This window comes from Hyperoodon ampullatus (assembly GCF_949752795.1).
Source record: "Hyperoodon ampullatus genome assembly, chromosome: 3".
Taxonomy (NCBI): domain Eukaryota; kingdom Metazoa; phylum Chordata; class Mammalia; order Artiodactyla; family Ziphiidae; genus Hyperoodon; species Hyperoodon ampullatus.
The window spans coordinates 66,741,616-66,763,424 of record NC_136916.1 but is presented as its reverse complement, the minus strand read 5'-3'; the positions used below and the strand labels follow the sequence as shown (position 1 = coordinate 66,763,424).

Genomic DNA, 21,809 nt, shown 5'->3' with positions numbered 1-21,809 from the left:
AGTAACAGTATTGATAATTGCCCCAAACTGGTAACAACCTAAATGTGCCGTATGATGGATGCAAAAGAACAAACTATTGTTACACTCTTCAACGTAGATGAATCTCAAAGGCATTAGGCTGAGTGAAAGAAGCCACTCTCCAGTGGTTCCATACTAACGTTGGTGCGTGCAGGATCTTTAATTGTGGCCCGTGGGATCTAGTTCCCTGACCAGGGATTGAACCTGGGCCCCCTGCATTGGGAGCATGGAGTCCTAACCGCTGGACCACCAGGGAAGTCCCCATTAGAGGTTATTCTTTTTTTTTTTTTTATAAATTTATTTATTTTTGGCTGTGTTGGGTCTTCATTGCTGCACGCAGGCTTTCTCTAGTTGTGGTGAGCGGGGTCTACTCTTCATTGTGGTGCGCGGGCTTCTCATTGCAGTGGCTTCTCTTGTTGCGGAGCACGGGCTCTAGGCGGGTAGGCTTCAGTAATTGTGGCAAGTGGGCTCAGTAGTTGTGGCTCACAGGCATAGTTGCTCTGCGGCGTGTGGGATCTTCCCAGACCGGGCTTGAACCCATGTCCCCTGCATTGGCAGGCAGATTCTTAACCACTGCACCACCAGGGAAGTCCCTAGAGGTTATTCTTGAAGAGACTAAACTATAGTGTTGGAAAAGCTCAGTGGTTGCAGGGGGTTAGGGGTGGAGGGACACGTGACCATAAAGGAGTAGCAGGTGGGAGCTGTTTTGGGTGATGAGTGACTCCTACATCCCGATTACATGAATCTGTACATATGTTAAAATTAATAGAACAGTACCTAAAAAGTCAGTTTTATTGTATAATAATTTTTAAAATAGATTTTTTGAAAAGTCCTCCTCCGTCGCACAAATATTTTGAGTGCTTACGACATGCCAGGCACTGTGCAAAAGACAGTATGTAGGGGAAACCAATCAGAGCATCTGTGAGGGAGACACACCTGACCCAGCCGGGATAAAAAGCAGAACATGACCAGGGCCGCGGAGCATGGAGGTGGGGAACCAGGGAAAGCTGCTGAGGGGAGGGGGCATCTGAGATTGAAGGAGGAATAGGAGCCATGTCTTCATTCAACAAACATTTATTGAGCACCTACTATGGGCCGAGCTCTGTCCTAGGCCCTGAGGATACCGCAGCGAACACGAAGGGCCAGGTCCCTGCTCTCACGGAGCTCACACTCTAGCGGGTGAGAGCCTCGGGTACTGAGGGCTGCTGGAGGAAGGTGTCGGGGTAACGTGGCTGTGGGGAGAATGCTTTGGAATAAGTGACTGGGGAAGGCCCCTGGGGGAGGTGACATTGGACAAATGATGGATTGGAGCAGAGCCCTGAATGATGCAGCCGTGGGAAGAGCTTACGAGACATCTGGGGAAGAAGGTTTGGGTAGAATGTACAGCAAATGCAGAGGCTCTAAGCTGGGAAGATCTTGAAGCATGTAAGGGACTACAAGAAGGCCAGTGAACCTAGTGGACAAGGAGGGGTGGAGGGAGATGGAGTGAGAGGTAAGCCGGCACGCGGACCAGATGCCTGGCACACTGTGGGTGCCACTGCTACACGCATCTTTATCCCCAGTGCCTGCTTCAGGGAAGGAAGCCAGGCCGGAATTAAGGTGTCCAAAGGCCCTCCTGCAGCAGGTTTCCTGGGGTTCCTCCAAGGCCTTCAGAGAGGATGGTCCAGGCCCCCCCATCCTTGCCCCTCCCATGTCCATGGCTGTTTGATGGGGCTGATGGCTGACAGACTCATTTATTTAGGGCCTCATCAGCCGTGACCCAGAAGGAAGCAGCAGACTGTCCGTCTGGCCACTCACATCATCACACCCCGCATCCTGGGGGCCTCAGACATGCAGGGCAGCCTAGGGCCCTTCAGAAGGCGTGTGGGTCTGGAAGAGGGGAGGTAGGAAGAGCCCCACAGTGCCGAGCACGCACACAACCACGAACACCCACAGGAACAGCCGGTCCACCACCATGGCCACGTACTTCCAGTCCTCAATGACCTGTGGGCAGACAGAGGGGCCGGTTACAGGCGCCGAGCGCGGAGGTCCTCCCTGCTTTCCCTCCTCCCCCGAGCTGGGGCCTCACTACCTGGCCAGGGACCCCACTACCTGGCCAGGGACCCCGTAGGCCACTTAGAACATGGAGTGGTAAGTTCTGAGTCTGAGGCTGGTCTTTCAGCTGGGTACCTGGGTGCCTCTCGAGTCCTCAATCCACCCCTACCCGCCCTGCATGGCATCAGGGAGCCACTGGGAACCAGGCTGTATGGGAAGGTTAGGAATGGAAGGGGTTATAACGCCATATATGTGATTCGAAACCAAACTGGATTATAAATAAGGGGAATGAAACCTGAGGATCACAAGGCCCCTGCTCTCATTTTCACCCCAAGTCCCCTGCCTGAGCTGGCTTCGCCCAAAGGAAGACTTGAGGTGCACCTAGCTGAGAGGCGGTTGGGCAATGGGACCTGCAGGACACCTGGAAATCCTGTTTAATTTGCTCAGTTCCATTAATGGCAGTGTCTGCTAGTTCCTGTAATTAAGACCCGGCCTCCTTCCACATCATCTGGGTTTCTCTCCACCTCCTTCCCTGTTCCCCCATCTTCTCAGGCCCAGGTGTGGGGTATAGGATTGGCAGAAACATGGCTAGCCTCCTGAGGTGCCACCACAGATGTGCCTGCCTCCTTGGCCTGGGGGAGATGCCCCCAGAGAGGCCCAGCATTCTGGTCTCCCTTCCCCTCCCCCGCTTTCACACCCCAGCCTGTCTGGATCCTTCTGCATGCGTACTTGTCCTGGTGGAGAGTGGCTGCATCAGCAGAACTCAGCAGAGGCTCTGGAGCTGGAAATTCGGGCAGCAATGGGCAAGCGATGTCAGTGACCCAATTTGTCAGAGCCCTGGTCAGTGGTGTGCATCTCCCCTCCAGGATGATCCCTGCTCAACCAGCCCCACACCCCCAGCCAAACACAGCTGCTGTTTCCTAGATGCAGCAGGCACCTCCCACTTTCCACACGGCACTCTTGGGTTTCTTTATGACAGCCCTAATTGCAAACAACTCTGTGTGTGTGCGCATGTGTGCACGTGTGCGTGTGTGCATGCGCGTGTGTGTGTACGCACCTTTCCCCCTCTTTTTATATTTTTGTGCTATTTATAGTGACCAGTTAATCACCAGGGAGGGTGAAAGTGCTGAAGATGAGAAACAGCCCAGGCTGGCTTAGGGGCGGGCATGCTCTGGAAGGGAAGAAAGCCTCTTCTCTCCAGCTAGACATGAGAAAGTCGATCAACCAATAAGGCCCCCATGTGTGTCAGTTCAGGGCAAGGCACTGCGAAGGGCAAGGAATGTTAATGACATCAGAAAGATCTGAGTATGGAGCTTGGCTCTGCTCTGTGCCAGCTGTGTGACCTTGGGCAAGTTAATGAGCCTCTCTGGGCCTAGCTTTTTTTTCTATTGTAGAATCGGGATTCAAGTAAATGACACTTCACAGGTTCCTGTCAGAATTAGCAGTAACATACGTCACGTCCTGGTAGAGTGCCTGATGTGTGGTTGGAGCTCAATGAACACTGGCAAATATAATAACTGTGGGCCCTGCCTGGCTCCTTCCCACAAAATGCTTTTAATTAATTGAGTTAGAAAGAGGCAGAGGCCTGTGAGTGTCTAGGGGGTAGTGAGACCTTTAGAAGAGAGAGCTAAGGATGCGGGTGGCTCAGCCAGGGCTACAGGAGACCAGTTTCTCAACCTGCATATGCACAGGAACCAGCGGGGATCTGGTGAAAAATGCAACTGCTGGACCACCTCCCACAGAGATCCCAGCTCAGTCAGAACAGGTGGCCCCAAAGCTGTATTTTGAAAAGTTGCCCAAGTGGTTCCTAATTAGCCAGGAGGGCCCCAGTCTGTATATTAATATTTGGGAGTCAATGAATTAGGTGATACTGAGCTACTGAATGGTTCTGAACTAAAGCAAGCATAATTAAATTAATTTTTTAGAAAGTGAAATCTGATAATCCTGTAGAGCTGTGCGTCTCAAACTGGACCGAGCCTAGGAATCCCCTGGGGATCTGGTGAAACTGTAGCTGTTGAGCCAGCAGGTCTGGGGTGGGGCCTGAGATGCAGCATTTCTAAACAGCTCCCAGGTGAGACCGGTGCTGCTGGTCCAAGGACCACACTCTGAGGACAAGGGTGTAGAAGAACTTGTGTCCTATATTCCGCTTGTTAGCAATTCTTTCTTTTTTTCACAGTGTAATTTTGGAGCTTTTCCACCCTGCTCTTTTCTCTTGGCACTAAATAATGGAATTCCCGTGCTTTCCCTTGAGAATGTGGCTAGTGAAAAGGAATCACAGAAAGGTAAGAACAAGGCGATGCCCTCCTTTTCACATGCAGCTGCATGTTGTGCCGTAAAAACCTGTTCAAAGAATCTGATTTGATAAGGTGTTAAAATGCAAACATTCCCAAGACTCTGAAGCTTGTTCTCCAACACAGTCTGGAAATGTGTGTGAAAATTTCTAACCGTACCATCACATTCTGTGTTTAGTTATAAAATTGTCCCTTGAAGCATTAACTTGTTCAGAGGAGTCGGTCAAGACACCTAAACTCTAGAACTCGCGGCTTTGTCCTGTGGAAGTAAACTTAACCTCTTTTTAGAAATCTGTAATTGTACTTGATAATTTATTATCCTGGTAGCAATAATATTTAAATGGATGGTTCTATACTCCTAAGAGTTATAAATGTTTGTATGGCTTCTTGGCAAGCCTGACAAGGATGGGAGCATATGCCCTTGGTGCCCTGGCCCACCTGTGTCCCTAAAGGCTGCAGAATCATTTTCCAGCCCACGACAGCCTTCCACTTTCTGCCTGCTTCTCCTCTCTTCTCTGCCCCAGGGCTTTCTCTAGCACCAAAACTGCTTGCTCCACAACCAGCTGGCAAAACCAGGAAGTGCAGGGGAGTTAATGCCCCCAAGGTTACTAGAGCCTTGGGGATGGGAGCTAATGGGCAAATACCCTCCTCCCTCCTGGGGGATGATTCTGAGGCTTGCTGCCATGCTTCCAGCTTCCGCAGAGGCTCTCTTACTGGACTAGCCCCCAGAGCCCGTGGCAGTATCCTTCTCACTGAAACCGACCTTGGCTTTCCGCCTTTCCCTGTCTCACTTTCTCCGCTTCCTCACTGTGTTTCCTGGGGTCACTTCTCAAAAAAACTCCCTCTGCCCAGGTGCTTATATCAGGCTCTGCTTTTGGGGAACCCACAACAAACCAAAAAGGATCACTTGGACTTCCTTCCTATCCCTCGATGCACGAAACTAGAATAAAACTCATTTCAGTCTTGGATTCCTTATTCAAACAAAGAGTTTGAGAACCCTTGTCTCATGAATTAACTTCAGGAAATGGGAAACTGACTGTATTATCCCAGCCTCTTCCATTGGGCGGATGTTGGGGGCTGGGCTAGCAACTTACACTCTGGTCCTGATCATCACTCTTCATGTGCTGGGCAATGAAGCTGACACCCTCTAAAGCCTCCTGCACATCCTGCTTGAACCTCCCAGAAGACCTCAGCCGGAAATCCCTGGGGATACCCGCTGAGTCAGAGCCGGCTGGAGACTTGGGAGCGGCAGAGGCAGGGTTCACAAAGTACATGGAGTTCCCGTAGAGGTTGGAGGAGCTGGCGGGGCCCATGGCCGAGGCGGTGGTGGCGGCCTTGGACTTGGTCAGGTGAGCCTGGCTGGGCTGGGGGGCCCTGAAGGGGCTGCTGTCAGGGCGCTTCATGAAAAGCAAAGTGGGCAGCTTGTGTAGGAAGCAGCGCTTGACCCAGGGCGCCATGGTGTGAGTGCTGGGTGAGCGGTGGTGCACATTGAGCACACAGACGCTGGTGACGATGGAGAAGGTAACCAGCACCATGGTGAACATGAGGTATTTGCCAATGAGCGGCACGTCGAGGGAGGTGGGCGGCACGATCTTGGAGATGAGCAGCAGGAAGACGGTGAGCGCCAGCAGCACGGAGATGCACAGCGTCATCTTCTCACCACAGTCGGAGGGCAGGTAGAAGACGAGGATGGCCAGGGAGGTGATGAGCACGCAGGGGATGATGAGGTTGATGGTGTAGAAGAGCGGCTTGCGCTTGATGATGAAGTCGTAAGTCACGTCCACATAGCTGGGGTCCTGCGGGTTCACCGTCCTTCGCCCAGGGAGGGCAACTATGTCCCATTCACCACTGGGGGTGAAGTCATCCATGCTGGCCGTGGGTGACTTGAGGACCATGTCGATCTCTGTGTGGTCGTAGGTCCAAGAGCGGAACTTGAGGGTGCAGTTCTGCTGGTCAAAGGGGAAGTGCTTCACCTCGATCTTGCAGGCACTCTTGTAGATGGCAGGGGGCAGCCACATGATGCTGCCACTGGAGCGGACCACCACATTGGTATAGAGAGACACCTCGTAGGTACCGTCGGCACTGGGGGTGGGGGCAGGGCATGGATGAGAATATCATGAAATCCATAGATGATGCCTGGCTGTTCTTAGAACTCGCCAAAGAGCCCTGCAGGATTATTTCTCACTAATCACTCTTCCAAACCCCCATGCCCTCACTGGAAAGGCCTGCTTTACTTGGCAACTGCCTGGCGGCGAGAGCCCTGCCATGAAACAGCTTGAAGGCTTTACATAGATTTGCTCATTTAAGCCTCACAACAGTCCAATGACGTGGATATTATTATCATCCCCATTTTACAGATGGGAACAACAAGGCTCAGAGAAGTTGTCCTCTTCAAGGTCAGAAAACTAGTAAGCAGTACAGCTAAGATTTGAAGTCAGGTCTTTCTGTCCTTAGACCACCTACTCCTAATCATTTCTTGCTTCTGCTGGTACAACTACGACCTGGGAAGTCTCTTTATCCCCCTCCACCTACCTGAGATATTTATGCATATCAAGTCAGTGCTACCAACACCCAACACTGACAAAGCAACCAAAGGTCAGAAAGAGGACAGTATGGGGCTTCCCTGGTGGCGCAGTGGTTGAGAATCTGCCTGCCAATGCAGGGTACACGGGTTCGAGCCCTGTTCTAGGAAGATCCCACATGCCGCGGAGCAACTAGGCCCGTGAGCCACAACTACTGAGCCTGCGTGTCTGGAGCCTGTGCTCCGCAACAAGAGAGGCCGCGATAGTGAGAGGCCCGCGCACCGCAATGAAAAGTGGCCCCTGCTTGCCGCAACTAGAGAAAGCCCTCACACAGAAATGAAGACCCAACACAGCCAAAAATAAATAAATAAATAAATAAATTAATTAAAAAGCAAGTTTAAAAAGAAAGAGGACAGTATGGAGGACAGAAAGAGCACTGGACTTGGGGTCAGGATGGTGGCCCTGGTCCCAGCTGTGCCTGAGTGAGTCACAAGGCCCTCCCCATCTCTGGCCTCCAGTTCCCCATCTGTAACTGAGGGTGCTGGCTCTGCTCATCTCTAATTCCTCTTGCAGCCTGACAGCTTGGAAGTCTGGGTGAAGCACAGGACTGGAGGCCTGGCCCTCACCACCTTGGCCAACCCTGCCACTTAACTTGTTGTAAAGCACGATGTCAGGCAGCCAGATGCGCTTTGCGGGGATCCTCAGGATGTTCACACCCTCATAGCGGGAGCTGTTCCAGGCCAGGCGGTAGTCTGTCCATTCCTGAGCAGACAGGCAAGGCCCCGTCACTTGTAGGTCCCTCGCCGCCAAGGGGCAGCCCTGGAGAAAACACCTCCTTGGGCTGGGGACCCGGCAGGGCACTTACCTGTTTCAGCCAGACATTGGTGGTCATGATCTGTTCTCGCTCATTCTGGGGAGGGAAATGAGGTTATCAGTTCACCTGTTAGGAGGTGATAGACCCCACTTTATCAAGCAAAAGTCTCTGAGCTCCAAGGCCATGTGACCAACCACCAACTTAACATCCTTGGAGGGCTCAGACGTATTTCCCACCCAACATGCCTGAGACAAACCTCATGATCTTCACCCAGACCTGGGCCTCCACTGGCATCACCATCTCAGTGAATGGCATCCCCCAGCCATACAATTCCACAAGCCAGAAACCTGGCAGTTGTCCCTGATCCCCTGCTCTCTGATCCATAAGTAAGTCCTGTAGATTGTACCTCCTACATGAGTCTCAAATTTGTCTGCTTCTCCCCATCGCCTCTGCCACCATCATCTATTACCTGGACTATTGCAGTAGCCTCCCAACTGGCCTTCCTGCTCTGCCTTGGCCTGCCTTTCGTCTATTCTCTATAGAGCAACATGGGTAATCCTTTTAAAATCTCAGCTCCTCAGACTACATCTCTCTGCTGAAACCCTCCACTCCCCTCCCGTCTCAGGTAAAGTGAAAGCCAAAGTTCTGCCCAGGGCCTACAAGGCCATCCATGATCTGCCCCCCTCCCCCAGCTCCACCCCCATTAACTCTAGTACCTCTTACCTCAACACTTTCCTGTTTGCTCATCCCACTTCAGCTATATGGTCTCTTTGCTTCTGCCTTTGCACATGTTATTCCCTCTTCCTGGAAATCCACACAGCTGACTTCCTCACTATCTTCAGGTCTTCCCTGACCTTTCCACATAAAATAGCACCCCGTTCCCCTCTCTCCCTGCTTCATTTTTCTTCTTTTTTTAATTAATTAATTAATTAATTAATTAATTTTTTCGCTGCGTTGGGTCTTCGTTGCTGGGCACAGGCTTTCTCTAGCTGTGGCGAGCGGGGGCTACTCTTCATTGCGGTGCGCGGGCTTCTCATTGTGGTGGCTTCTCTTTGTTGCAGAGCACAGGCTCTAGGCATGCGGGCTGCAGTAGTTGTGGCTCGCGGGCTCTAGAGCGCAGGCTCAGTAGTTGTGGCACACGGGCTTAGTTGCTCCACGGCATGTGGGATCTTCCCAGACCAGGGCTCGAACCCATGTCCTCTGCATTGGCAGGCAGATTCTTAACCACTGCGTCACCCCTGCTTCATTTTTCTTTATAGCTCTTATCACCATTGGCCACCTCTATTTGTGTATTATATGCCACCTCCTACTAGCATCTAAGTTTCTTGAGGGCAGACAGCACCTAGAAGGGTATCTGGGATGTATCAGATGTGCAATAAATATTTTCTGAAGAATATAAGAATCCTACCACAATAATCCAGGCCACCATAATCCATCTCTCACCTGAACCACTGCAAGACCCTCCCAACTGGTCTATGACCACTCTGCACACATACCTCATACAGACACACATCTATGCTTCCTCTGCAGCCAAAAGAAACTTCCAAAGTTCCTGCCATTTCCCCCTTAATCCTATTTTTACTTAGGTCACTTCTGTGGCTTCCTTCACATATAAAATAAAAATCCAGCTCATTCACAGGGTCTGCAAGGTCTTGCCAACTTTCCCAGCTTCATTTCACCTTTATTCTGTGCCCTTCCCCCGACATCCGCCCCGACCCTGGCCTTCTTTAGTTCTCCAAATGTGTCTTTTGCTCTCAGTCTGTACCAATTTCCCTGCCTCCTCTTCACCAAGATAACTTCCAGCATCTTGATATCAGCTTGGGAATCACTTCCTTTAGGAAACTTTCCTGAATCCTCAACTAGGTAAGCATATCAGTAGAAAAAGGTTCAGTTGCCAGTAACAGAGAGCCAGAGTAACACTGCCTTAAATAAGTTTATTTCTCTCTTGTAACAGTTTGGATGTACAGGCATACCTCGTTTTATTGTGCTTCACAGATACTGCATTTTTTCCAAATCAAAGTTTTGTGGCAACTCTGTGTGGAGCATCTATTGGCACCATTTTTCCAGCAGCACTTGCTTACTTTGTGTCTTTGTGTTACATTTTGGTAATTTTTGCAATATTTTAAACTTTTTCATTATTACTGTATTTGTTACAGTGATCTGTGATCAGTATCTTTGATGTTACTACTGCAAAATATTACAACTCACTGAAGGCTCAGATGATGGTTAGCATTTTTTAGCAATAAAGTATTTTAAAATTAAGTTATGTATGTTGTTTTTTAGACATAATGCTATTGCACACTTAATAGACTACAGCATAGTGTAAACATAAGTTTTATATGCACTGGGAAACCAAAAATAATCATGTGACTTGCTTTATGGTGATATTCACTGTGTTGTGGTGGTCTGAAACCAAAACTGCAGTATCTCTGAGGTATACCTGTAATATGGTGGCTTTGCTCTACAAAGTCTTTAGGGACCCAGGTTCCTTCCAGATTTTTCTCTACCACACCTAGAGTGTGGCTCTCATCTGCAGGGTCCATAATGACTGCTGCAGCTCCAGCCATTACACCCACATTCCAGACTGTTGAGGGGTAGATGGGAAGAGGAGAGAGAGGATGCATGCCAGTTGTCTCCCCCCAACCCCAAATGTCTTGTATTAATTAGAGTATTTAGGCCATTTACATTCAGTGTAGTTACTGATAAATTTGGGTTTAAACCTACCATCTATCTGTTTTCTGTTTATTCCCTTTCTCTCTTTTCTTGCCTCATTTTGGATTAACGATTTTATTATCCATTTCTCCCAATATTAATGTGACTCTTCTTTAGGTAGTTACTCTGGAGTCTGCAATATGCATATACTTGACTTTTTAGCATCTAATATAAATTAGTTCTTTCATCACTTCCAGAACAAGGCAAGAACTTTAGAACATTTCAATTTCATCTACCCGCTCCTTACTTTTGGGTTATTGTCATGTATCTAATTCTACATATAATTAAAACCTTGCAAGATATTTTTTTGTTTTCTTATACTGTCAATATCAATTCAAATTCACCCATATATTTACCCTTTCTGTTGTGCTTCATTCTTTCCTACATTTCTATATTTCCATCTGGGATCATTTTCCATATTGGGTCTTCTTGTATTAAATTCTTTCTCTCTCTCTCCTGAAAACATCTTTATTTCACCTTCCTTTTTTTTTTTTTAAATAAATTTATTTATTTATTTATTTATGTCTGTGTTGGGTCTTCGTCGCTGTGCGCAGGCTTTCTCTAGTTGCAGTGAGTGGGGGCTACTCTTCGTTGTGGTGTGAGGGCTTCTCATTGTCGTGGCTTCTCTTGTTGTAGAGCACAGGCTCTAGGCGCACAGGCTTCAGTAGTTGTGGCACGTGGGCTCAGTAGTTGTGGCTTGAGGGCTCTAGAGCTCAGGCTCAGTAGTGGCCCACAGGCTTAGTTGCTCCGTGGCATGTGGGATCTTCCCAGGCCAGAGATCGAACCCGTGTCCCTTGCATTGGCAGGCAGATTCTTAACCACTGTGCCACCAGGGAAGCCCTCACCTTCATTTTTAATTATATTTTTACTGGTAGTATATTTCTAGGTTTGCAGTTTTTTCTTGCAGCACTTAAAAAATGTCATTCAATTTTCTGGCTTCCATTTTCAGCTGTTAGTTTTATTGTTGCTTCTGACTTTTGTTTCCCCCAACTGCTTTTAAGATTTTCTTTGTCTTTGGTTGTCAGGAGTTTGAGTATGATGTACCTGGGTATGATTTTCTTTGTATTTACCCCTCATAGGGTTCATAGAGCCTCTTGCATATGTAGCTTAATGTCTTTAGTCAGTTTTGGAAAATTCTCAGTCAGTATCACTTCAACCTTTGCTTCTTATTTTTATTCCCATTCTTTCTGGAACTCCAAATACACGTTAGACCTGACATTTTTATCCTGTATCATATTATCTTCTTTTCTGTATTTTCCTTTCTTTTTTCTATAATTTGCCTAGATATTTTTGATTGACCTCTCTTCCTGTTCATTAACTTTCTCTTCTGCTATGACCAATCTGCTATTAAACCCATCTAATAAATTTTAAATTCTCCATCATTATAAGTTTCTTGAACATATTAATGCATCACATTTTCTTTTTAAGAATGTTTATTTATTTTGTTTATTTTTAATAGTGGTAAAATACACATAAGTTTTACCATCTTAACGGCAGTTATTTAAAAGTCTACGTCTGATGACGCCAATATTTGAATCATCTGTGTGTCTGTTTCTCTTCTTTTCTCTCTTCGATTTTTCTTATTTAGTCTTGTCTTATTGCCTGCCTAGTAAGTTTTTACCTGACTTTATCTGCCTCCAGTGATGACTGACTTTGGCTTTATGGCAGGCAGATAGAGGAGGGACAGATCCCCTTCATCTAGTCTGTGACTGAGCTGGTTCAAAGCAGGTTTTAGTTCTTGTGAGGGCTGGTCTGTTCTTGATTCATTTTGACTCTTAGTGATGATCCTTGCAAGGTCCTCACCAAGGCCCCATCTCTTTAGTGGGGCTCCAATTCCAATTTGTGTCATCCTAGCCCTGTAAGAGTGCCAAGCATTCAGCTAGGCTTCCCAGCCTCTTAGCCACCACTCTGTAATCAGCTCCCTAGCCCCTTGGCTCTATACTGTTTACCAATCATCAAACGACAGGAAAAGCACCAGAAGCTATCAGGGTCACTTCCTGGATCCTGGTCCTTCAAGTCCTGGCTAAGCTCCCTAAGACCTTCAAACAGATTTGGGGGAGGACAGGCATTTTTGTCCCCCTTTTGTAATTGTTCTTGTGCAAAAGTTTCTGCAACAAGATACTCTGTCACTACAGAAAGTTAAAAACCTTCATCTGTCTTAAAAAATAATTTTTTTAAAGTTGAGGTACAATTTACATACAGTGAAGTTGAGGTACAATTCACATACAGTGAAATGCATAGATCTTAAGGGTACAGTTTGATCAGTTTTAACAATGCATTATTCAGGTAACCCACCTCCTTTCAAGGTATAGAACATTTCTACCACCCAGAAAGTTCTCTCCTTCTTTAGTCCGGTGCCTCAGTCCCCTTTACTCCCCCAGCAGCTGCCTTCCCAAAGGCAGTCCTGGCCTTCCCAAAGAGCTGCTTCTGAAGGCTTGCTGGCCTTACACAGCACAAACTCCCTGCCTGCTCCCTAGAAACTTCCATCTTTAAACTGGTTATGCCCATAACCCTCCCTCCTTGAAAACCAAATCCTGAAATACAAAAGGAAAAATAACCCCCCAAACCTCATATTTGTTCTGTACACAGCTTTCAGGATTATGACAGCTCACAGTCCTACACTCATAGGCATGGGGCTGGAGGCTCTGTGCCTTCCTCCTTCTGGTAACTTTTATTATCCCACAGGGACCACAGAGCAGATCTGGCAGGGGCAGCCTTAGCCTGGAAGTGTGGCTAGAGCTGCCTTCCTGTTCCCCCTCACCAGGGCAGCAGCTGCAAGGCAGCAGCTGCAGGGCCGCAGCTGGGCTCATTCCATTAAGCAAAAAGCCTTTGGCTGGACAATAACACTCAGACACCAGCCTGGGAGCGGCCTGACCGGAAGTACTTATTCCTTCCAGTTGGCCTGCGGAGGGGAGAGGGACAGAGAGCACAGGCTTTTCACCCCTCCCCCATTCTTGGGCTGTGCTTCCTTCCAGGGGAGGAAGCCAGCCATTAATCTGGCCAAAGCCTTCGTGAGGGCTATAGGTTGGAGGGACTGGGTTTGTGAGGGCTGAGTGTGCTAGAGAGAGAGGGTGGCAGTAAGAAGGCAGCCACCAGACCAGAGGAGGCTCAGCCGCACTGGTTGGCTCCCCAAGGCTCAGGAGGAGAGGAACGGTGGATTTCCAGTGCGCTGGCAAGGTCTTGGGAAAAGGAGTGGCCAGTCAGTGTGCAGGGCTGGGAGTCAGGCAATTTGGGATCTACTTCTGGCATCGCCAGAACTCCTGGACAAGGTCCTAGGTTGTTCATCTGATATCTTTTTCCATATGCATAAATTAAGGAATTTGCCTAAACTTTGAGACCCCTGACTTGGCCTCTAAGTCATGATTCTTTCATTCCAAAAATGCTATCTGTGCCTTTGCACGTGTTCTTCTCTTTGCTAGGGATATCCTGCCCACTTTGTGCACTCTAGTTTCCCAGTTTGGAGTCACCTGCCAATCCATATCCCAGAACCAGTTAAAATGCTTTGGCTTCAAGCATAGCTGGATGTTCAACAAAACATCCAACCACGAGTGGCTAAAACAATAAGGACATCTGTTATATCACATAACAAGAGAGCAGGCTAGTCATTTCAGCATTGGTTAATGCAGTAATTCAATGATGTCAGGATTCTAGGTTGTTGAAAGTGATGTTAGGACTCTGTGATTCTCTTGTTTTCCCCCCACAATCATAAGATGGAGGCCATGGCTCCCAATATAAAACCTTCACATGACAATGTCTATGGCAGGAAATGGCAAATCTTTTCTTGGGTCCCTTTTTGAGTGTGAGGAAAACTTTCCCAGAGGCCCCCACCCCTTTAGGCAGCCCCTACATCCCAATGCCAGGGCTACAGCTCTTGCCTAAGCCTTAACTGATTATTGGCTGGAGGAATAGAATTACCACGGTTAGCTACAACTTAACAATACGTGGCAAGGAGGCCGGAGGAGGGCCCATGAAGTTCGTGAGTATCCAATATCAAGTCACAGTTTTATTAACAAAGAAGTTGTGAGGCAGAAATGTCCACTGGGTAGGCAGCCAATGGGCCTGCCATAGACAAGGTGGGCCTCCAACATGGCCATAAGCTTCTCCTCTCTCTACCCTATCATCTCCCCCAGTCTGCTCAACAGATGACCTCACATACCCCCTACCTACTGGGGGGAGATAGGAACTAGGGTACAGAAACCGATGGTTACAGAGGCCCAGGTGTAGGGACAGGACCAGAGGTAGCTGCTGCATCGGTCTAGCCAACTGAGGGTCTGGGTAAACAAGGGCGGTCACTGCAGGTATGGAAATGAAGAATGGATTACAGAGTGCAAAAGTAGGGTTGTCATGGGGCCTCCCTGGTGGCGCAGTGGTTGAGAGTCCGCCTGCCGATGCAGGGGATACGGGTTCGTGCCCCGGTCTGGGAGGATCCCACATGCCGTGGAGCGGCTGGGCCCGTGAGCCATGGCTGCTGAGCCTGCGCATCCGGAGCCTGTGCTCCGCAACGGGAGAGACCACAACAGTGAGAGGCCCGCGTACCGCAAAAAAAAAAAAAAAAAGTAGGGTTGTCAGGTCTTGATGTGTGGATGTGGGGCCTCGTAGGGAGTGCTGAGGAAGGCGGAGGCACTAGGGAGTTCCCCTTCTCCCCTCTGCTATCTCTGAGATGGGGGTGCCTGAGGGGACCATGGCTCATTGTTAATCTTCCCTGTGGCCCTTTCCACATCCCCACGCACAGGTTTGGAACCCTGCCCCTGGAAGCAGCTCTGAGGGGAGCATGCCTATGAGGAGCATGTAGCATACTGTGTCCAGCCGTGGGGAAGGCACAGCTGCCCCCTGTACCTACCACACTGATGAGCTGCGCCAGGGAGAGCTGCAGCTGGATGGAGATGAGCTCTGAGGAGCTGGTGGCTGGGCGGATCAGGTTGTTGTAGCGGGTTTTGTTCAGGAGGTCATCCATGAGCTTCTCCTCTGCGTTGGCCACGCGGCAGTCCCCTGGGAAAACACAGTCAGATCTGCTGGGTCCTCATCCAGCTGATGGCAGTGAAAGGGAGAGCTGCGAGGGCCAGAGAGCACAGGTGCCCTCGGGGCCAGCTGGAGCAGCTAAGGGGCTGGCAGGCCTGCCTCTCCTTGGAGACTTCAAATTAAATCTACCCAAGACAGAGCTCAGCTCTCTCCTCCCACGCCCTACCTTTCCTCCTCCTGTTCCGTCTAGCAATGAATGGCACCCCACGCTCTAGACATCGAGTCCAAAACTTGGGCATCTATTTTGACCCCTTCCTTGGTTCATCCAAGGGGCCACCCAGTTCTGTCTATTCTACTTTCCAAATCTCTCAGTCTGTCCTCCCCTCTCCATCCCTCCTGTTCCTGGCTCACCACCCTGCCCCAGGCTCTTCCATTAGCCTCCTTGCTGGTCTCCCCACCCCCACTCTGCCCCTGCCATCATGTCCCATTCAGTGCCAGAGTGGTCTTCCTACAGCTACTGAACCAGAGCCCATCCCTCCCCGTAACCTCTCAGAGCTGTAGGCAGAGTTCAAATCCAAACGTTTTGGCTTGGCATCCAAAGCCCCTTGGCACCAGCATTTCTTCCTCAACCTGATCTCTTCTTACCTCTCCACCTCTACGCCCAGGTACTGTATATTTTGGCCATATATACTGCTTTCCTTTCCCCATGTGGCCTTCATTGTCTCACTTCTAAATCTTCAAGCACGCTCTTTCTTCTGCCAGGACGGCCCCCAGGCGACCAGCCGTCAAATATCTGAGTCTTCTTGTGCCAGGCACTGTGTTATGCACTGGGGGTAACAGCCAGCAAAAACCCTGGCTCCTGCCCTTAGAGAGCCTCCTGTGTAGTGGAGGAGAGACACTATTCAAACGTGGGTTTGTGTGCAGAGCTGGGGAGATGGTGGTGCTTTCGCTAAAAGAGAAAAGGCCTGGGCTAGGGGGAGTTTCCTGGGATCAGACTTGGCCCTACAGGGTTCAGGGTGCACCATGAGACACCAAATGGAGAGGTCCAGCTGGCAGTTGGCTCCTGGTCTGGAGCTTAAAGGAGAGGTCTGGGCTCAGAACCATACCTGCGAGCCAGCAAACGCAGCCTCCTGCAAGGAGCCTGACCTGGCTGGGAGCCCCACTGAGCTCCCACAGCCCCAGATCTGCCCCTTTTCACAGCCCAGATCTCTTGCCATGTGGTGTTTGGGTCTTTGTCCCATCTCCCTCACACGTCTGGGAGTGAAGGGGAGGTTCAGGAACTCGATCTTTCACTCTGGTGATGACAGGTAAGGGCAGTTCGGGGAGGGGCCTGGGAAAGAAGGAGCCTCAGAGGAAGGTCAGGGACACCTGAGCAGGAGACCCCAGGAACAGGCAAGAGATGTGGGTGTGCAGAGGAAACAGTGTCGGGGCAGGCAAGAAAGTGGGAAAAGGATAAGGGAATAAGGGAGGCTGAGGAGGTGGGGTTGGGTCTGCCGGCTCACCAGGCTCAGGACTGGGATTACATCCTCCGCTGAGGGGCCAGTTCACTCTGTTTTACCAAATCCCACCCTCTGGATGTGGCCAGAGGGCCCAGAGTGTGAACTGCCTGACAGAGCAAGTCTGAGGTGGACTCCTGGGTGGGTGCTGGGCTGGACACGAGGCCATGGGGAGCAGCCACCACCCTGCCTGCTCCATGCACTTTCCAACTCATTGCCTATCTGGAGCAAATGCAGCATTTAGTGCCCGTGAAAGATGCTCCCAGGGCACCTGCTGCCCACTGTCCCTCCCCCAGCCTGCCCCAGGCTGTCCAGAGGGGGTCCTGTGGATGCTTGGCCTACATTCTGAGCCCTGCCTCTCATACCCTGGACCCCCTCCCAGAGGCCAGCTGCTTGAATACCTGGAAGCCAGTCTGTAGCCCCAGGTTATAGCTGGGTCTCTCCCATAGCCCCTCTTTATTATATATATTTGAGTTGACCCATCATTTCAGCAGGGTGTGACTTGCCCAAGTCCATCAAGCATGTCTGGGACAGCTCGGGTCAGAATCTGAGGCTCCTGGCCCCCAGCCCTGCAGCGCTGGGGGAGGCTGGATCCCACATCTCTGCAGCCCCAGGAGGCTGGCGTACCTAGGTACCTGAGAGGCATGGGCTGCTCTGCAGGCTGCGGGGGCTGTGTTCCTGCTCCAAGCCCACCTGGGATGCTCAGGTTGCTCACCTCTGGGCCTGTCCTGCCTCTCAGTCGTTCAGCTGGCCCCCTCATCCATCTTGAGGGCCAGTTGTGGGAGCCAGAGAAAGAGGTTCTGAAAACCTTAGACCATTTAGTCCACTCTCTATTTCTTATCTGGGGAAACTGAGACCAAAGAGGGCGAGGAACTTACTCAAGGAGTCCCAGCAAGTCAGACGCAGAGCCAGTTAGAGGCCCTCCCCTAACCCCTGTGCCTTCTTTCGCGCCCTTGCTAACTTCCCTGTAAGGAGCCTGTCCCTGCAGAAGCCGTGTTGGTGTCCACAGCCAAGTGTGTACTCAGGCCTGTGCCTGTGTTTGTACTTGTATACGTGCATGGGGGGCAGAGGGGTTTCCAAACTATATTTGTTTAGGCTTTTCAGTCTACTGCTTGCTTTATGCCTATGAGGCCTGTCGGGTTCAAAAGACAAGGAACAGGCCTCTTATCCCCAGATGACAGGGGTGGCCCAGAAGAGGTGGAAGCTTCTGGGGCACAGTTGGGGGTCACCTCCCAGCCCTGGGGCCGGCACAGTTACACAAAGAGGCCACCACTAGGGGTCAGTCATGACCCAGTGATTCTGAGAAGGAGTGGGCCCGCCCTGCCTCTGTCCAGGGCCTTGCCTTCCTTGGCCTTCTCTGGAAAAACTGCTCCCCGCCAGTGAGGGGTTAACAGTCTGAGAGGAAGCCATGGCTGGAATTCTAAAACGTGTGAGTGTGTGTACAGTCTGAAAAAGCAGAGCTAATGGTAAAAATCTATATGGGTAAAATGGAAAGGCAATACCTATTGGTTTGGAATACAAACCACAGAAAGTAAAGGGTCAGTGGAATCTTGGCAAGTGGGCATCTGAAAGGCCGAGTGATTTTCAGTTGGGGATGTTTGTCCTTAACTGAGGGAAGGAACAAGAGATTTGTATTTATTAAAAGGCAGCTATGGATTTTTTCCAAAAAGTTGAGGTTTTTACGTTTTACAAAAAGCTCACAATATATTATCAGTAGCTTCTCCAATCATGTGCAAGAGTCACCTGGATGGTTGTATAAATGCAGATTCCCAGGCTCCATTTCCAGAGATTCTGATCCTGTGAGCCTAGGATGGGGCCCCGGGGATGTGTAGTGGGTGTTTCTGATGCAGGTGGCCCCAGGAAAGAAACACTGCAACTGACTCACATCTGAGTCCCTAAGTATGTAGTCAAGGCATATCATCCCCATAGAACAGATAGGGAAACTGAGGCCCAGAGAGGGTCACTGAGCAAGTGGTGACAGATCCAGGATGCACACATGGAGTGCAGACACCACCATCTTTGGTGAGATCTCCGCTTCCCTATAGGAACTTCATATGTCCCCCTACCCCTTACCACCAACACCCCTGGTGGTGTGTTTCTGTCCAAGGAAGATATAGCCCTGGTCCTCTAGGCTGACTAGGGCTTGGAGGACAAGCTTGGGCTGGAGGGTAGGAGCTGAAAGAGTCCTTGGAACTCAGGTGGGGAGACTGAGGCCGGGAGCAGACAATCCTCACCATATCTGGACTCTGCCTGGGAAGGGCTGACTGGATTTCCCTTCTGGGTGTCTGCAGGCTCCTGAGGGGCAGGCTCCACTTCACCAGCCCCGCACTAAGCCAAGCTGGCTGTCCCGGCCAGCCAACCCCTAGGAGTGGGTGACCAGAGGCAGAGGTGCCATAAAGGTGTGTTTTCTAGGAGATCCACCCCCAAACACACTTGGGCTGGCGAGTTGGGTAGCCCCACACCCCACCCTCAGGCTAAGTTTCCCTATCTACAGTAGCGCTGGGATTGAGCAGAGCTTCCTGTCTAGCGGGTACCACTCAGCCCCGCTGCCCAGCCCAAAGGCGCTCCATATGGAGGGTGGCCCTGGCGGCCGCGCAGAGGACAGCCGTCCCCACCCCAAACGTCGCAGACCCACTCATCCTGACCCGCCCCTGCTGCCGCGAGTGGGCTTAGCCCCGCCCACGCCCCCATTCGTCCCGGACAATCTCGGGCCACTCCCCTGGATGCTGGACACCCTCCCTTCCCTCCCACCTGTGGCCAGTCCAGCCGGGCTCTGGCCGACCCAGGCGTCCCTCCCTCCTTCCCCGAAGAGAACTCACCTCGCCCGCAAAGGGCAACCAGGGAGAAAAGGAGCAAGGGGAGCGGGCTTCTCATGACCGGCGGGGGCTGGAGAGGCAGCCGAGGCGAGTTCAGCGGTCGGACCACCCGGGCATCGGCGGCCGCGGGCAGGCGAGTGAGAGCCGGTGCCCACGGCCTCGGAGGTTTGAAGTCCTGGTGACAGCGGGCACTAGGACCCCGCGGAGAGCCCAGCCAAGCCCCGCTGGGGGGCAGCAGCTGTGAGCTACGCCCACAAGGGGATGGGGCGGGGCGGAAGAGACCCCAGGGGCGGGGCCGGCACCAACCCAGTGGGACTGGCTGTTTTCGGCCAACTGCCTAGGTTGGTCTCCCAGCGGTTGGCCTCTGCGCTTCCCGACCTACTCCGGCCTCCAACTTTCTTTGAAGGGAGGTCGGCGGGACCGTGCATGCACCCTTTGTACAGTTGGGGAGACTGAGGCAGACGCTGGTTCTGGATCCCTCTACTGTTGGGGAAAATGGTTGTACTCCAGCCGGGAAGTCCCTGGGCTTTGCCTGCCGTCAGGACTCAGGAGGTCTTTCAGAAAAAGATCTCAAGTCTATGCTCATGCGGTTTGCTGAAAAAAAGGAGCACTGCAGCGAGTGGGGAGTAAGCCAGCTGGAGTGGGGCGCAGCCATCTGCAGACATTGGGGAAAGGGCGCTTAGGAAAAGTGTGTGGAATTTGGGAGGGTGAAATAGCTCAGGGTCCCCTTACCTAGATTGGGTGACTGGGGAAGGGACAGGATGGAGCCAGAGTGGGCTGGCTGTGTCCTCCCCCTTGAGCCTTACAACCTGTGCTGACCCCAGGCAGCTCTGGTGACTCAAGGGAGCAAGCACCCCCTCCTCCAGCCAGGTGGTCCTGGGTAAGTGTCGGAATCAGTATCATTCCCTTGGGAGCTGGGGGACCTCACAGGATAGGCACCAGCGCCAGGGCAGCCCTACTTTTGGACCTGGCCAGAAGTGGTGCCTCAATCCAGGATCCAAAAGAGCCTTTGGCATATTCCTGTAGCCCATGGCACTCCTCGCTCACACTCCAGCTCCCCACCCACCCCCTCCCCTGTCTGGGTCCCATCAGGCAAACCTAACAACTGAGACTTCCCTGGTGGCACAGTGGTTAGGAATCCATCTGCCAATGCAGGGGACATGGGTTAGAGCCCTGGTCTGGGAAGATCCCACATGCTGCGGAGTAAAAAACCCATGTGCCACAACTGCTGAGCCTGTGCTGTAGAGCCCATGAGCCACAATTACTGAAGCCTGCGTACCCTAGAGCCCACACGCCGCAACTACTGAGCCCGCGTGCTGCAATTACTGATGCCCGCGGGCCTAGAGCCCGTGCTCCGCAACAAGAGAAGCCACCACAATAAGAAGCCCGCGCACAACAGCGAAGAGTAGCCCCTACTTGCGGCAACTAGAGAAAAGCCAGGCACAGCATTGAAGACCCAACACAGCCAAAAAAAAAAAAAACAAAAAAAAAAAAACTAACAACTGGAGGGAGGGTGGGAAGGGCAGGGTCTAGGAGAGTGATCGCCTACAAACGGCAGCTTTACCACCTTCTCTCCAGGACTCTCAGTCTTGCTATCATATTGCTTCCCCCAATGTCTTTTTTGCTATAACCTGACATGTTGACATAGTCTTTTTAAAAGAACACTGTTGAAATGGAGCTGACTTTCCCTTTAAGATGGCTTGGAGAATTAAGGTTTGAGTGCATCCTCTCTTCTCCAAACTGCAGTGATAAATAGGTGAAATATATAAAGCAAACCAAAAAGACATAGCCAGGCTGAAAAAATAAGATCTCCATGAACTAAAATCAAAAAGAAATACATCATACAGAGTGAAGTAAGTCAGAAAGAGAAAGACAAATACCGTATGCTAACACATATATATGGAATTAAAAAAAAAAAAATGTCATGAAGAACCTAGGGGTAAAACGGGAATAAAGACACAGACCTACTTGAGAATGGACTTGAGGATATGGGGAAGGGGAAGGGTAAGCTGTGACAAAGGGAAAGAGAGGCATGGACATATATACACTACCAAACGTAAGGTAGATAGATAGTGGGAAGCAGCTGCAGAGCACAGGGAGATCAGCTCGGTGCTTTGTGACCGCCTGGAGGGGTGGGATGGGGAGGG

At 50.8% G+C, this 21,809-nt stretch overlaps 1 protein-coding gene across 1 annotated transcript; it reads right to left on the bottom strand.

Annotated features, from left to right (window-relative positions):
• Window positions 1-1,860: 1,860 nt before the first annotated feature.
• CHRNB4 (cholinergic receptor nicotinic beta 4 subunit) lies at window positions 1,861-19,720 on the bottom strand (the record flags this gene model as incomplete). Its single annotated transcript, XM_079700239.1, has 6 exons — window positions 1,861-2,001; window positions 5,438-6,425; window positions 7,518-7,627; window positions 7,731-7,775; window positions 15,232-15,380; window positions 19,666-19,720. The coding sequence occupies 6 exons, from the start codon at window positions 19,718-19,720 to the stop codon at window positions 1,861-1,863; spliced, it is 1,488 nt and encodes a 495-aa protein (XP_079556365.1).
• Window positions 19,721-21,809: the final 2,089 nt, after the last annotated feature.